Source organism: Acipenser ruthenus, chromosome 7, assembly GCF_902713425.1.
Source record: "Acipenser ruthenus chromosome 7, fAciRut3.2 maternal haplotype, whole genome shotgun sequence".
In the NCBI taxonomy this organism is placed as follows: domain Eukaryota; kingdom Metazoa; phylum Chordata; class Actinopteri; order Acipenseriformes; family Acipenseridae; genus Acipenser; species Acipenser ruthenus.
The window spans coordinates 6,088,088-6,104,134 of record NC_081195.1 but is presented as its reverse complement, the minus strand read 5'-3'; the positions used below and the strand labels follow the sequence as shown (position 1 = coordinate 6,104,134).

At 37.9% G+C, this 16,047-nt stretch overlaps 1 protein-coding gene across 3 annotated transcripts in view; it reads left to right on the top strand.

The window, feature by feature from the left end:
* LOC117415126 (dedicator of cytokinesis protein 1) overlaps positions 1 to 16,047 on the top strand; it is a 212,040-nt gene that overhangs the window by 6,828 nt on the left and 189,165 nt on the right. For all 3 annotated transcript variants that reach the window (XM_059026209.1, XM_034025106.3, XM_059026208.1), the window contains exons 2-10: positions 7,642 to 7,725; positions 8,314 to 8,354; positions 9,041 to 9,096; positions 9,753 to 9,849; positions 10,788 to 10,936; positions 12,135 to 12,270; positions 13,566 to 13,723; positions 14,072 to 14,153; positions 14,822 to 14,957. In XM_059026209.1, coding sequence (XP_058882192.1) covers positions 7,642 to 7,725; positions 8,314 to 8,354; positions 9,041 to 9,096; positions 9,753 to 9,849; positions 10,788 to 10,936; positions 12,135 to 12,270; positions 13,566 to 13,723; positions 14,072 to 14,153; positions 14,822 to 14,957 — 939 coding nt within the window. The remainder of the gene's footprint in view (positions 1 to 7,641; positions 7,726 to 8,313; positions 8,355 to 9,040; positions 9,097 to 9,752; positions 9,850 to 10,787; positions 10,937 to 12,134; positions 12,271 to 13,565; positions 13,724 to 14,071; positions 14,154 to 14,821; positions 14,958 to 16,047) is intronic.

Below are 16,047 nucleotides of genomic sequence, written 5' to 3'. Positions count from 1 at the left end.
TATTTAGTGTTTAATAAAGACTAACATCCCTACCCCAGGGACATTACATTTACATTATAATGTATTTGAGAACCAATTTATTTTGATGAAACTTGCTTTAGAAACTGCTTGTGTCCCTTCTTGTATGATAATGATTGGTTGACATCAGTGATCATTCAGAGCTACATAAATGTGTCTCTTTGCTTGTGTTTGGTTCCATGTATCCTGGTCACCATAAACACCATCTTCAATGACGGGATCTGTCGTATCATTTAAATCGAAAGTATAAAAAAAGCATTTTTTGGAATAATGTTAAGACATCAGATGAAAGATTGCATTGCAAAAACTGCATCAAGAGGAGCAGACTTAGGACCCACCTATCTTACATGCCTGGGGGCTTCATGAATTAATTTCCTGTATAAGTTTACTGTTTCCGTGATGCCTTTTAATGTTTGCCCACTGGACAGGTGACCATGGGTTTGTTTGTCTCAAGAGGGGGGGGGGGGGGGGGGGGGAATTCCTAAAAGGCAGACGGGGCTGGTTTGAAAAAAATAAATACAGATTTTCTTCCTAGATAACACATAAGAACCCATCCCTACTGAGTCCAGACTAATAGGTTTACAGGAAATACACTATAATGCTCATCCGTTTTCCAGGACCAGAAGAAAGCTAACCCGAAGCAACGAACCGCAGGCTTTCAAGAGAATTATACAAAAGTTAGCTGTACTGTAGACATTTAGATGGTGGATTTTCTTTATGGGTGACTGAGTAGCAATCTTATCTGTTCCTTCCAGTTGCTTTAAACCAGACTTTAGGAGCTTTATTTATTATTAAAGTCAAGCAAGAAAAAGAAGAACATTTTAATTGAAAACGCCCTTCAACATTTAATAGGAATTAAGTATATCCCTTAGATGGAAATAAAACTCCCAATGCAAAGGAGGCTGAACAGGTCTTGCTTGATTACACACACATGAGCGTTCATCTCTGTGGTTTGGCTGGTTAAGTCGAGCATGCAACACAGAGAAATGTTTCTTAAAAGTTTATAAGGAAACTGCTTCAAATGTGACAATCATTCCTCCTTGCAAGTTTGTGCCGTTGTGGTAATGTATTATAAATGGTCTATCTGCGTGTATAGCAATAAACCTGCGCAGTTCAGTATCTGTTCAGACCACTTCGTCATCAGTGGGAGTTGCTATATTGCATAGTCACGTGATCCCAGAGTCAAATTCTCAAAATGTTCCTGTAATCAAGGAAACATCCAGTATACACAATTAAACATTTGTATTTTAAAAACAAATCAAGCTCAGGTGTGCCTGATTTAAGATCACAGTAAAACCTAGAACGGATATGTAGAATTGCATTGCATTTTATTATATTTGCTATGCTTTAAGGATTCTGTTGGGATTCTGTGTTGCCCTGAGCCAGGGGACAGAGGAAGCTTCTCTTCTAGACTGGCTTTCTGAATTGTTCATTTTTGGCTGGTAGAGCGCCTGTATTGATTTATTATTTCCAGTGCTGCACAACCTGGCACATCCGCAAGTTGGAAAGATTGGAGTCGTTTACAGAGGGCTTTTGTGCATCTATGTGAATAAATGTTGCAAAGGAAAGAGGACTTGTCAGCAGTACTAAGCCTAAACATTTAATAAAATTAGTTTAGGGAGCAAAAGCTTGCATGTTTTGTGGACAATATTGATTACTTTCAGGCATGTGCTGCTAAATTCTCGCTGAGAATTTTCCTAATTTCAGTAAACATCATCTAGATTTAAGGCACTAATATGGGCAACATGGTTATTATTGTAATGAATCTACCCTTTAGCAAGCAATTGGTATTTAATTGGTTTATGCAGCATAAGTGAGATTATAGAAGCTTGTATTAGACCTTGTAATAGAAAACATTATGTTATGAAATAAGTCCAAAAAAAAAATACAGCAGAGAATTATACTGTGTCTTGAAACATCTTTCTGAGGGGAGCGTATGTCTTATCTGATTTTGTAAAACTGGCATCTCTGTTGCTGCTCCTTCAATGCTGCTATTTCAAGGGCAGACTTCATATTTTCAGCTTTCTCCTATAATTCTTGGTCAAGTTTGATTTTGGGCATCGTACAGTGAAAATGAGGTCAGATGGTTTAGAAAAGTTTATCAGTTATAGAGACAGTACAGTTTGAATTTGTCTTATTTGGTACAGTGCTGCATTCTATGATTCCCTCAGTAAAGTCTCAATTCTTGTGTTTTTCCTTCACGGACTACTTTAGGTCCACATCAGGGGCAGATAGCCAGCAAGCAGAAGTTGTGAAGCCTACATCTGGCATAGGCATCTAGCAAGGTTTAAATAGAGAGAGGCAGTACATGCTAATTAGTTAGATCAATTGATCTTTAATTACAGCACTGGCATTGCTTTTTAGTTGATGCATATTAACCATTCAGCAAGTCCTCTCTGTAGCTGCAAAATATAAAATGTGTCCTGTGGATTTTTTCGAGCACTGCAAGACGTGTTGGATCCTTTTGTGTTCCAGGTGTTGGAACTGAAGTTACAGGAAGTATTGTATAAATTATACAATCGATGTGTACATCTATCTACAGCTGAATATCCTTCCTCATAAAAGTCTAGAGGACAAACACAAGAATATGCTTCAATTGGAGGAAGGCAGGAAATGCTGTAGCCTTCAGTTCAGACTCAGGAGCGTAGGTGCTTTTGTATTGCACATTACTTTTTTTCTGCCAGACTGCGGCATTAAAGCCTATCAGATCTCTGCAAAGCTAAGCAGGGTTGGGCCCGCTTGGCCCTCATAAGGAATACTGGCAGCTGCAGGAAGTGGTGTTAATTGCCTAGCAGGGCACTGTCATATCTGGGACAGACCTTGGTTTTTGGGGGCACCGTCCTTTTAGATAGGCTTGCATTCCTTGGGGAATCAGACCTATCTTATAAAATGTATTTGCATAGTGTTGAGAAACCTCAATTAGGTCATGAGGACTGCATTTCGTGTTTTGCTTCTTTCCCTAAGCCAGGAGAAATGTATTGGAACAATAAACAACTGCACTATGACAGGATGTGATGTAAAAGAACATTTTCTATTATACTGCTGAAAGAAAATGTAGCACTCCTTGTGGCTGAACCTGTTCTGCAGCAATTACAGCTTGTGCATGCATGAGCAAGGAGTCAACAACATTTTGGATGATCTATAGAGCAGTTGGTCTGCTGACCATTCATCTTCCAAAGGTTTAGGAAGAGAATGCAGCATTGTACAATAGGTTTGGAATGCCTTGCCCAGAGGCATCAGTTAGGATCACCCAGAAGACCCGAGTTGGATTGAGATTTAAGTGTTCTTGTCCGCACCATGCTGAGATATTTCCAAAGTTCTATTCAGGCTGGATTCAGACGTGTGATGTTTTGTCTTGGAGCCAAATGTGCTGCACCTGCTGAGCTGTATGAACCGAACCAGGATTGCTCTTTATTCCTGTTTTCAAAAAACAATGTTGTGGTAACGCAGAGCTGCCTTCTCGTAAATCACACAAATGCCACCCCAGTGCCGCATAAGGATGTCCTTGTGCCAGAGCCAGACGTTGTGAAAACATCTGAAAATGTAATTTTGATTACTGCAAAGCAGTCGGCTCATTAAAATACAATGCAGTTGTTGGCAAGAGACTGGGATTTTCTCCTGACTAAACCTTTGTCCTTTTGTTCCCAAGCTGCTCTTTTTATCTCTGTCTTCTAAGTACCAGGTTCATTTTCACTGAACATGCAAAAAAAAAAGAAAAACAGTCACAATTTGGATATGAAAGAGTCTGTGCATCAGTCATTAGAGTGTAACAGTGGTTGAGGTAATATTTTGTTACTGTAACCCCCCCACACACACAATATACATTATTATTTGAGATATTATTAAAAGGACAATGAATTTTACTTCTAAAGTAGGAGAAGGTATTCCGGTCCACATGATTGTTGTTTCAACCAGCCACTTCTTAAATTGAGCCAATTAAATGTGCATCCATCTCCTTTAGCAGTTAGTTACTGAATTATACCTATTAAACCAGGAGTGAAATGAGCCTTGAGCAATTGGAGTCCACCACCCTTGGTGTAAAGTGCTTTATCACTTCATCTGTGTGTTCTTTATGTTGCACTGCTTCTGTATTCATAAACTCAGAGTAACTGGGGAAAATGTTTCCAGGGCATTAAAAAGGCAGAAAACGTGTGCTGCTTGAAAGCATTACAGAACATAGTGAAGTTCTTACTTTTTTGTAATATGCATGTTTGAGAAGCAATGGCTGTATAGTAAGGAAGGATTCCACTTCCACAGTACTGTCTTTATGTAAAATGTAGCAGTGTGTTTTGCAATAGGTTGCTGTTTTATATGGCACAATGAAAAAACGTAAATTCTGTATTTTATGTAAGTTTGTTTGGGAACTAAGGTTATTTATTTATTTTTTATTTATTTCTTAGCGGACGCCCTTATCCAGGGCGACTTACAATTGTTACAAGATATTACATTATTCTTTTTACATACAATTACAGTTACTAAGATGCCACTCCTTCAGGGAAGTAGGGTATGGGGGAGATATTTCATGACTCGTCATTCCTGAAAAAAAAAAATCTATGAATTGTGCACAGATTACTGTTAGCATGGTGCTCTGAGGCTTATTAAAACATTGAGTGTGTTTATTATCTGCCTGTAGAGACTTATGAGGTTGGAGGATTGGCTGTGGTATTCTCTTCCATATGGGACTGTGGGCTGATTAGTATGATTGTATGGTGGAATTTGCAGTTTTATTTTCTCTATGGACGATAAGAATTTTGAAGAGACCAACATAGATTAAAATAGACTACAGTAGCTGCAACATACTTACGTGATCCAACTCCCCAGCACAAAAAGTGCATTTCGGTGTTACCGCAATGTGACAGAAATATAATGAGTTCTGGTTGTAAATCTCCCTCCCGACCTGTGAGGGCGCTAAGCAGCGAGAACAGAGGTCTTTTGACGGGCTGGACTGATGGTTCTTTTCCGGGTTGGGGAGTCGGCCAGTCTGAAAGAAGGCGAGTCTCTGTTGCAAGAACGTATTGACCCGGAAGGTAAACAATGTAGCAGCCGCTGATTGTAAAGGCAGCTGTATTAGTTTACCAAGGGGTCATGCGTGACAGCATAAAAAGGGGACGGAGACTCGTAATCAGTTCCTTCGCCCATCACCCACCTTGAGCACTACTGCACGCACCCGGACTGGTGATTTGTGTTGTAGTATTGTGGGAGCGGATAATGTGTTATTATTTGTTTTGTTTACAAATCATTATTATTTTCCTGCCGAGCTTTACACCAGGGGTGTATTGCTGGAGGATTATTGTTTGGTCGCCATACCAGGATTTGTATAATAATGAAAAGAACATTTCCAAATTGGATTACAGTTTTTCACTTGTGATTATTTCTGCACTGCATCACCTCTGCATCTGTTCTTAATCAGCAGCCACTTTGCCACACGCAGCTACATCACTCATGAACTGAAAACCTGAGTTGTTTTTATTTACATATCATGGGAAAATCACATTGATCACGTATGGGGGAAATAGACTACTTAACCTTTATTCTGAACCACAAAATGTTGCTTCTAAGCACGCAGCACATTGTATTATGAGCTCTTGCATGCATAATAAGCAGAACACAACAATGTCAACTTTCCATCTGCCCGTGGGACTGACATGAAACCGATTTGAAATCAGACTTGTTGATTTCCATTATCAGTGGGAACTCTGTCAGTCCCAGCTGAGATGCACAGATGGAGAAAGTTACCCAATGGCGGTCCAGTGCAGAGGATGAAAGGGGTGTTTCTTTTAAATGTAGGACTGGAGAAAAAAAAAAAATATCCAGGTAGATCATATTATTACACACTAGAAACTTCCAGGACAAACAGCTGTGCGTGAGACTAGTCAAAACAGAAATAACTATTTTAAGACAGAATCTTTAATCTGAATTCCATAATCATTCTGAACTTTGACAACGTTTGTAAATGTGCCTGTTATTCATGCCACTGTTGGTTTCATGTGATCTTGTCTGTTCTCAATCCTGGTGTGCTAACAAAATATGTTTACTGCACTAAGTGAATCAATAATCAAATTGCATTGAAGAACCTGTAATTATCAGATCATATAGTGTACACCTTATAATGCAAGGTTCCATGCTGCTGGCTGGATGCAGTTTAACTTGCTGGAATGTAGACATTATGGACTCCTATAGAAATCTCTTCTCTTTGCTCTAATGAGATTTGATGTATCACTGAATAATTTAAATTGGTATATGCTTGTGAGTTTAATGCAAAGAGCAAGTACAGTGCTGTCATTTTTTGTTGCTTAAATTGTAAATGAATTCAAATGAGTTAATTTCATCTGAAAATTGCTACATGTATAAACTGTATCAAGCAGTTAACCTGAATTTCTATGCAAGGCATTAAAGTAGACCTTATTATTTTATAGGACAACATGAAGCTGGTAGTGTGAAAATGACATTGCGTGGTAATAGTGTTCTGTTTAATGTAGTCAAATCCTTTAGGCCTAATAAGATGCTTGTTAAAGTGCTACAGAACACACTGCATTGTATAGAAGAAATGCATGGGTTTACCTACCTTGTTTGCTGTTCCCACAAAAGCCACTCCGTTCAATCAGAGCTCCAACGTTGTTGCAGGTTGGAGTGGCTACAGTACAATGCTTCTAAGAGAAGTCCTATTTCTCCTGGTCAACGCTCCAGAGTGAAAGTTCAGAGGTAGTATAGGCCTGAATGCTCAAACTCTGGCACCTGGACAGTTCTGAAACACAGGTAAAGGTAAATGCGTTTCTTGTAAATGCTGCAGGCGTTGAGTAAAACTTTAATGGACCCTCAAAGTAAAGTGCTGCATCTTATTAGGCCTTAGCCAGTGAAAACAGTAGCCCGGCTTCTTTTTTAAAATTTTAAATTGCATTCTCTGCCTGAAGATGGCTTCCCATGTACCTGCATAAACCTCTCAGAACTACATTTCTCATCATCCTCCTGCTTACATATGTAACTGAGATGGATTTACCAGTAAGTAGGAGGATGATGGGAAATGTAGTTCTGAGAGGTCCATGCGGGTACATGGGGGGGAAGCCATCTTGAGGCAGGGAATGCAATGTAAAAGTTTAAAAAAGTAGTCAAAATGTAAATAAAAATAAAATTAAAAAAGTACACAGTTAAGTAAACAATTGTAGCAACACATGGGAAGATGTAGCACAATAAAATAAAAAGGTCCTTATGTACCTTTAAGGCATCTGATACTTATTCTGTGATTTTAAGATGCAATGATGTTGGAATAGTAACAATGTATTTATTTTTTTAGGGAGAAAGAGTGCAAAAAAAAAAGAAAGAGTTTGGGAAGTATGTACTTCATTTTTAACCGGTGTTCATCTAAATCCACCCACAATAACAGGGTCATTCTTTAAGTCACAATGTGCTTTTCATCTTTGGCTCTGAGACAAATTAGTTTGCAAACAGGGGTGTTGTGCTGTTGCGATAATTGAGAAATAATGTGTTTCATTGTGAAGCTGAGGGTGTAGCCTTGAGCACATGATAAGCCCCCCGGAACCGCTGCCGCCACCTTTCAGCACAGTGGGAGTTTATTGCGTTTTTCAATATCTAATATTCTATTGCTTTATTGCTCCCCCCCCCCAGCAATCTATAATTACGATGCCAGAGGAGAAGAGGAGCTGTCTCTGCAAATTGGGGACACAGCACATATATTAGAAACATATGAAGGTTAGTAGATTGCTGTCAACCATCACACAGCTGTTTTAAGTATTGGAAGAGTTTTTTTTTTTTTTTTTGTAATATATTTTTTTGTATAATAATAACTCTTGTTGTTTTTCAGCTGGAAATAACTGCAAACATTTCTGGCAGGATAAATTACTTTATAAATCGGTACAGTTGATTTGTAATAGCTAAATTTGTTATTTCAACTTTGGACATACTGCAATAAAGGGCCTTATGTGTATTAAAATGTACCTTTGCACAGTGAAATCAAAGCTCTTCTGAATGATGTATTTTCTTTCTGTTTCACTAAGCTGTAGTATTCAATAACCGGCTGGTTAATTAAAGTTGCATGTCGCCACACTGATATTTTCCACAAATATCACTTTCCCTTCCACAAATTCCCTAGTTTGGTGAACAGAAATAATAATAAGCTTTATAAAGACTCTCTGATTATTCAATGTATTTTATAGACATGTTTGAATAATTTATACCAGCAGCCCCAAAGGAGACGAGGCATAGATGTTCATAGAAAAGTTTGATCATTATTTTTTTGATGCTGTTTCCCATCATAATTCTTCTCTTGTCTCTTGTCAGGCTGGTACAGAGGCTATAGGATAAGAAGAAAGTCCAAAAAGGTGGGTATATTGACCTGCCATTAAGGAAGTAACATGAATTCTAAAGTTATAGAAAAAGGTAAAGATTTTATTGCTAGACTCATTACTCAGCAGGACACGGTAACCAAGTGCTCTGAATTATGCACCACCCTTTCCAGATCACAGATACTTCAAGAACCATAAACCTTCATCCAACATGGCACTTTGTAAAGGGATTGCCCTTAGCAGATTCACCTCCTGATTTTTTTAAAATTATTTTTTATAAATATTTTAATATCCATTTTTAATCAGTTAACCCTAGTAGTGACACTTACTGTCACACAGTAGCATTGCTTGTTAAATACAACATTTTATTATTGTTATTTTTTTGTAATCCTTATTTATAACTTTCTCGTTGTTCTCGTCTGGGTCCCCAAGTGGCTCACCTGGTAAGGCTGATATACAGTCAAGGGAGTGCAAGTTCGTGACCTAGCTGTGTTAAGTTGATCTTGGCTGGGGGCGTTACATCATTCCTAGCACTCCAGTGACCCCGACTGGTTGGTCGCTTGGGGAGCTCAGCTAGCCGACATCCACCGTCGAGCTCCTGTGTTTAATGAGGCGATTGGTTTGGAGGTGGGATCAGAGGACGCCCATTGACCTTCAGTTCTCTGGTTTAGTTTACTGCTGTCCTGATCCGAGTTTAATTTCTACTGCTTTTTGTGTCACAGGGTATATTTCCTGCATGTTACATACACCTCAAAGATGCAACGGTTGAAGGAAATGGGTGAGTTTCCGAAATACATACAGTAAGAAATAATAATAGATACAGCACAGCCTGCTGCTAAATATTGAAACTATTGTTTCTTACATTTATTAAAATAGATTATCAAAGGCTTTTATGCCTTTGAAATACAGGATACTTTTCAATTCTGTAACTGTATTCATCCTTTTTCAATCACATTTAGATAAGTTGTGCATGTGTCTCCATAAATTAGAAAAAAAACTATCAATAAATAAATAAATTTTAAATAAATTTTTTCTCTTTAAATGCAAGCTATTTAACATGGAAAGTACTGTTGACAATTCCCTGGGTTACTTTAACTGTTACAAGTTCACCCTAATTACATATAATACACAATTGCGGTTATAATAAATTGCCTGAAGTGTTTGTGCTGTCCAGTCCTGCTGTATGACACCTGACTGAAATTACTAGGCCATTCTTAACCAATTAATTGCAATTGTTTAATCCGACAGGTGGATGCATTTCAACCTAACAATGAAAATATTAATACTGTCTGAATTGGCCTTTCATTTTTGGTGAAACTATATGACCGAACATGTTATCTAAAGGATTGCTGTATGCTAAGATTAAACATCTGTTAATAAATCAAATCTAATGTTCATTTGTGTGTGTAATTCTTATGGAATTCCATATTACAGGCAGAAAGAAACTGTTATTCCAAATGAGCTTCCGCTGGTGCAAGAAGTTACCACTATACTGCGGGAATGGGCCTCAATATGGCGGGAATTATATGTCGTAAGTAATGATAATGTTTAGGCTCATTAGTCCTTTCTGCATCCTTTCCCCTTCCAATCAACTTGATGTTTAGATTATTAGTTACTACGCTAACTATGCCAGCAAAAAATTGGGTCTTATTTCTCTTTCCTCTGTAATTGATTTTTGTGTATACATTTTATTTTCTTTTTTTATAAATTTAGTCATTGCCAATTATTTTTATTATTTGCTCCCAATTTGGAATCGCCAATTATTTTATTATGCTCAGCTCACTGCTACCACCCCTGCGCTGACTCGGGAGGGCGAAGACGAACACACACTGTCCTCTGAAGCGTGTGCCGTCAGCCGACCGCTTTTTTTCACACTGCAGACTCACCATGCAGCCACCCAAGAACTACAGCGTCGGAGGACAACGCAGCTCTCGGGCAGCTTACAGGCAAGCCCGCCGGCGCCCAGCCAGACTACAGGGGTCGCTGGTGCGCGGTGAGCCGAGGACACCCTGGCCGACCTAGCCCTCCCTCCCCCCGGGCGGCGCTTGGCCAATTGAGCACCGCCTCCTGGAATCTCCCGTCCTCGGTCGGCAAAAGAATAGCCTGGACTCGAACTCGCAACGTCCAGACTATAGGGCACAACCTGCACTCCACATGGAGCGCCTTTACTGGATGCGCCATTTGGGAGCCCCCGTGTATACATTTTCTAAGTGGGATGGCGAAATGAATGTGTCTCTGCCTTAAATTAAGAATTCTAACATTTTTAAAACTTGTTTTTCAGTTGCAAAAAAATTAAACAGTGGTGTTAGCTGTAAGGATCCGTCAATTTTTTTTTTTGTTCATGTAAAAAAACTTGAACTGAAGTTTAATTAGTAGAACAATGATTTCCTGCTCGTCAATGATTTCCTGTGTATATGAGTTTAATGCTGTGATAGTAGTCGTGTTTTATTTATTTATTTTTTTAAATAGGGAGACAAGCGTGAAATGTTCAACACAGTCAGGGACTTGATATATGACTTAATAGAATGGAGATCGCAAATTCTCTCTGGAACCCTTCCACAAGATGAGCTTCAAGAGCTGAAACAGAAAGTCACTTCTAAAATAGATTACGGGAACAAGTAAGTATTGCTGTCCTGCTCATTTAAGAAGATGTCTCTTTTAATTCTCTGAACGTTTTAATGAATTTCAAAGAAATCCTATTGTCATGCTGCATGATATTTCTAAAAATACTTTTTCCTCTTTTTGATCTGTTCAGTAAGACATCCAAAAAGTGATAGTCAAAACTGCTGTTTCATTTTGACTTGTATCAAACAGTAAAGTACTGGAAAGGTGTATAAAGCGGTAGATTCATAATGAATTTAGCACGCTGATATTTGCCTCGGGGTCCACTCCATCCTCACGCATGTCATTTAAAGTAACAGCATGCCTTTAAATCCATTATGAAATGGAACATTGAGTTGGCCCTAGTCTCTATCCTTTCTATCCCCGTTTGAATGGCTTTTGCTGTGCTTTTTTAAGTGCTTTTTTAGGTTCAGGATGATGGTATGGAATGGAGAGCTTGAGGTCAGGTGCACCTCTGGTACCAGTAAATTAGGCCTCCTTCTTTCCCACTCCTGCAGCTGCACCTTCATGCTCACTCCCAAAGAGCACACCCTTCAGTGTCAGCCACAATCTCCATCTCAGCGTCTCTGCTGGCCTCTATGACAGGGACCCCCGTCCACTGGGAACTCTGTAATGAGTTTAGTGGATTCCATTTCAATAAGACCTTCAATGTCCATTGGCTAGAAGTGGGTTTCAAACTATTATGACTTGCAATGGATTAAAACCTGAAAAGTGCTATAAACTGAGCCTGAGTGTAAAATGTAAAGATTATATTCCATTTTCCACCTTGAAAGTGATGAATAAGTAAATGAATGTACAGTATGCTTCTCAGAGTTGTTAAAATGTGGTAATTTAAAGGTTTGTAATCAATCACATACCTTAAGTAGCTTCTGTACTGTCCTTCTTTCACAGGAAATCTTGACGTCTTCAGCTGTTTCAGTCGGTGTAGAGCACATGTATAGTGCAGCTTCTTAGTAGGTGCGAGCAAGCTTGGAACAGTGGAATGGTCTTTATTGTTGTACCTTCAGAGATATTTTAAAGTGATTTAAAATGTATCAGAAAAATTGTTCCACTGCACAACAAGGGAGGCAGAGAAAATGACAATCATGCTCATCAATAAATCCTGCTATTACTGTTTTTTGGCCCGGGGTTGCACATGCCAAATTGTAGATGTGTGTGTTACGGCTGTGGCTCAGTGACTCTGTCTTTGAACAGATATCTTGATTTGGATCTGGTTGTAAGAGATGAAGATGGGAACATTTTGGACCCTGAGCAGACGAGTACCATCAGCCTGTTCCTTGCTCATGAAACAGCGTCCAAACAGATAGAGGAGAGAATCCAGGAGGAGCAGGTAAAGACATGGACTTGTTTGTACAGTACGCTTATTTGATAAGATGGAAAAGACCATTTCCAAGTTTGTCCAATAGGGTGTCAACTAGGCCGTCTGGATTATGCCAGGACAACACCACACCATAGACTGCACAAAATGAGTTACCTGCATTTACTGGCAAATTAAATGTGTGTATATATGTAACGTGCACATTTCACGCTCTTTCATTTCATCAGATGACATTGTATTGGTTAATTTAAGCGAGAAGATCAATGCAATTTAAAATCATGACCACTGCAGTTCTACTTTGAACACTCCACATTCATACAATCCATAATTTGCTCTGTAATGGAATAGATTGATGTACAGGATATGTTTGGCTTTGATGGAGTATTTTTATTTTAGAAATATTCTTTATTTTCTCATAGGATCTCAAGTCCTACAAAGCCTGGTGTTGTTTTTATTCTTTAGCTACACAAGATGTATTGTTGGTAGGTGGATTAGGTACAGTGGTTCTTCAGCGTGTGATGGATAGTCAGGTGGGTCCTTGGGCACTGTAAGATGTTTCACTAGTTTTATGGATGGAGGCTATGGAGGAATCCATTGTGCTTTAGGCAAGCCAAGTTGATTTATCTGAAACACGACGGAGGCATGAAACCTATTGTCAGTAGCCTGCTAAATCAGCTAACAATTGACAGCGGGCAGTCCTCTTGGTTACATTTTATAGTATTATTATCCAATATGCTTTTTATGTGTGTGCATTATAGTTATACAGTACAGGGTTATTTAAAGCCCTCCTAATTTGAAAAATGGCATGACTTTGAACTCGTCAGACTTTTCTGCCCTTATGTCTTAAGATGTGGTGGCAATGTAGCACTTTCTAAAACTTTTCCATCAGCATCTTGGAACTTTTGAATAACCCTATAATCAGTGTGTATTGTATAAAGACAATTGTCAAATGTAATAATGTTTTTGATTATAGCTTGTCTGAAGAATCCGAAGTGCCAGGATTTTTTATTTTGTTTAAATCATGTGACAATTTGACCTTCGTGCTATCCCCACCTACTCTCCTCTGTGTGTGTGTGTGTGTGTGTGTGTGTGTGTGTGTGTGTATAGATATTTATATATGTGTAAGTAATATGTATGCATATATGTAAAATACTGTAAAGACCAATTGGTGTGGTGTTTTGTTTTTGTCATAGCACCAATGCAAACTGAAAAGTGTCTGTGTGTATATATAGAAATATATATATAAAAACAATCTCGTGTGTTTGTGCATCTACATATTTATGACTTCTGTTCTTTTTAATCCCCAGTCTCAGAAACAAAATATTGATTTAAACAGACAAGCCAAGTTTGCATCCACTCCATCTTTTGCCCTTTTCGTCACCTTGAAGAATGTAGTGTGCAAAATAGGAGAAGATGCCGAGGTTCTCATGTCCCTATATGATCCCGTGGAATCCAAATTCATCAGGTGTGTAGACTTGTTGTGATTATTATTATTATTATTATTATTATTATTATTATTATTATTATTATTATTATTATTATTATTGTTATTGTTGTTGTCAAACATCCATACGATCATTAATGCATCATTCCTGCTAGCCAAAGAAGTAGCAATAGTTGGGCCTGTACACACCCTTCCTCATGGTTGCCTCGTCTACTATATATATATATATATATATATATATATATATATATATATATATATATATATATATATATATATATATATATATTATATATATATATATATGCTCAAAATAGCCAACTTCCCAATATATATGACTATAATGACAATCCCTGTTTTTGTATTTAGTGAAAACTACCTTGTACGATGGTCAAGTTCAGGATTGCCAAAAGATATAGATCGACTCAACAACCTTCGGGCTGTTTTCACAGTAAGTATCTGTTTTATTTTTTTGTTGCTATTATTCATATGCTTACTGGCTTGCAGCTGGAGAAGGTAAAATGAGTGTAATTCAGCTGTGTGTGTAGCAGTGCTGCTAAGGTTTGGACATTATTTGCCTAATTTAAACCCTGGGGGGGATTTTACTAAAGGTCATTGCACACTAATGGCTGTTAAGAGACCTATATGAGAGACAAGCTACATGATTGTTAACAAGTGTGGAATGGTCCCTTGTGGCTATCTTAAAAAAGTGAACAGGCGGTTAGTGTTGTGCTTGAATTTTAAACATTGCTTGAGCAAATTGCAGCAAATCGGTACAAAAAGTCAGGTCACCAGCAAGAGTCTGATCGGAATTGCCAATCATTCATCCCGTAGCAGATATTCTCATGGTCAGCATATGCCTCTTAAGAACCTGCAAGCACACACATTTATTCCAAGGTGCTGTGTAAGGTTACCCATTAAATTGGACTTCAAGTGGCAAATGCATTATATAGGAATGCCTTTTTATATCTCATACAGACCTGAGACAGTCAATTACTTTAGATTGTTTGCTATTCCCTTAGCATCCTCCTAAATTTTCTGTAAAAAAAAACTTGATTGCAATTACAGTACCAGGGCATGTCTCCTGTAGTTTTGACTGTGTATCATTATTTTTTGCAGGATCTTGGAAGCAAGGACCTTAAAAGAGAGAAAATAAGTTTTGTGTGTCAGATTGTAAGAGTCGGGCGCATGGAGCTAAGGGACAATAACACCAGAAAACTTACCTTTGGGTTAAGGAGGCCGTTTGGAGTTGCAGGTAATTTCCATTCTTAACAGTTCAATTGTTAGCTGATTTAATAGGCTACAGACAATAGGTTTCATGCCACTGTCAAGCTGCATATAAATCAACTTGGCTTGCCTGAAGCACACCAGATCCATCCATGTGACCGAGATCCTATTGTAAGTGACTCTGTAGCAGCTGTTGTTGATGCATAGTTCAATCCCTAGTCTCTGTAAGTCGGTTTGGATAAAATCATCTGTTAAATGACTGATTAACTATCTAACTAACTAACTAACTAACTAACTAAGTAGTATAATTTAACAGACAGAGATATTTAGAATGTACATGTTTATTCTGCCAGAAATTGAGCAATGAAGATGAGATCGCTGGTATCGATTAATACCTTGTGAAACACAGACCCAATCAGACATCCCCTGAATGAGAGTGGCAAGCTTCTCCTGGCACTGCTGGTAAATACAATGCCGGACTTGGTCACAGTAACACTGAGATTGTTTAACTCTGTTTCCACTGGGAGGATGAGACGGGTCATGACATGAAAAAGAATCTGATAATCATAAGAGGTTGTCTTGCCAGATGTATAAACATACATATGAGAAGTTCTCTTTTAAATGCTGTCATGATAATATTGTTGCATTATTATAGTTTGTTTGCTCCAGTGCTGTGAACAGTTTGGCTGATCTTGCTATTTTTCTAGGCTGCATATATTTTACTTTGACAGACACATAAAAAGGGTATTGATCAAAGCAACACAAAGTATTTGTGTCAAGAAGGAAGGATTTGTTTTATTAATATATTAGGTAATTTATGTTATGTAACTTGTGTATTAGTATTAATAATAATAATAATAATAATATATTATTATTATTATTATTATTATTATTATTATTATTATTATTATTAATAATAATATATTATTATTATTATTATTATTATTATTATTATTATTATTATTATTATCAGGTCATTTAGCAGATGCTTTTATCCAAAGCGACTTACAGAGACGAGGGGGTGAACTTACAATAGTTTTATGTCTTATCCAAAGGACATAATACTAAAATTAACGACATAGAGGCAGACAAAGGTTTTAACAAAGTGCTTTGTATTT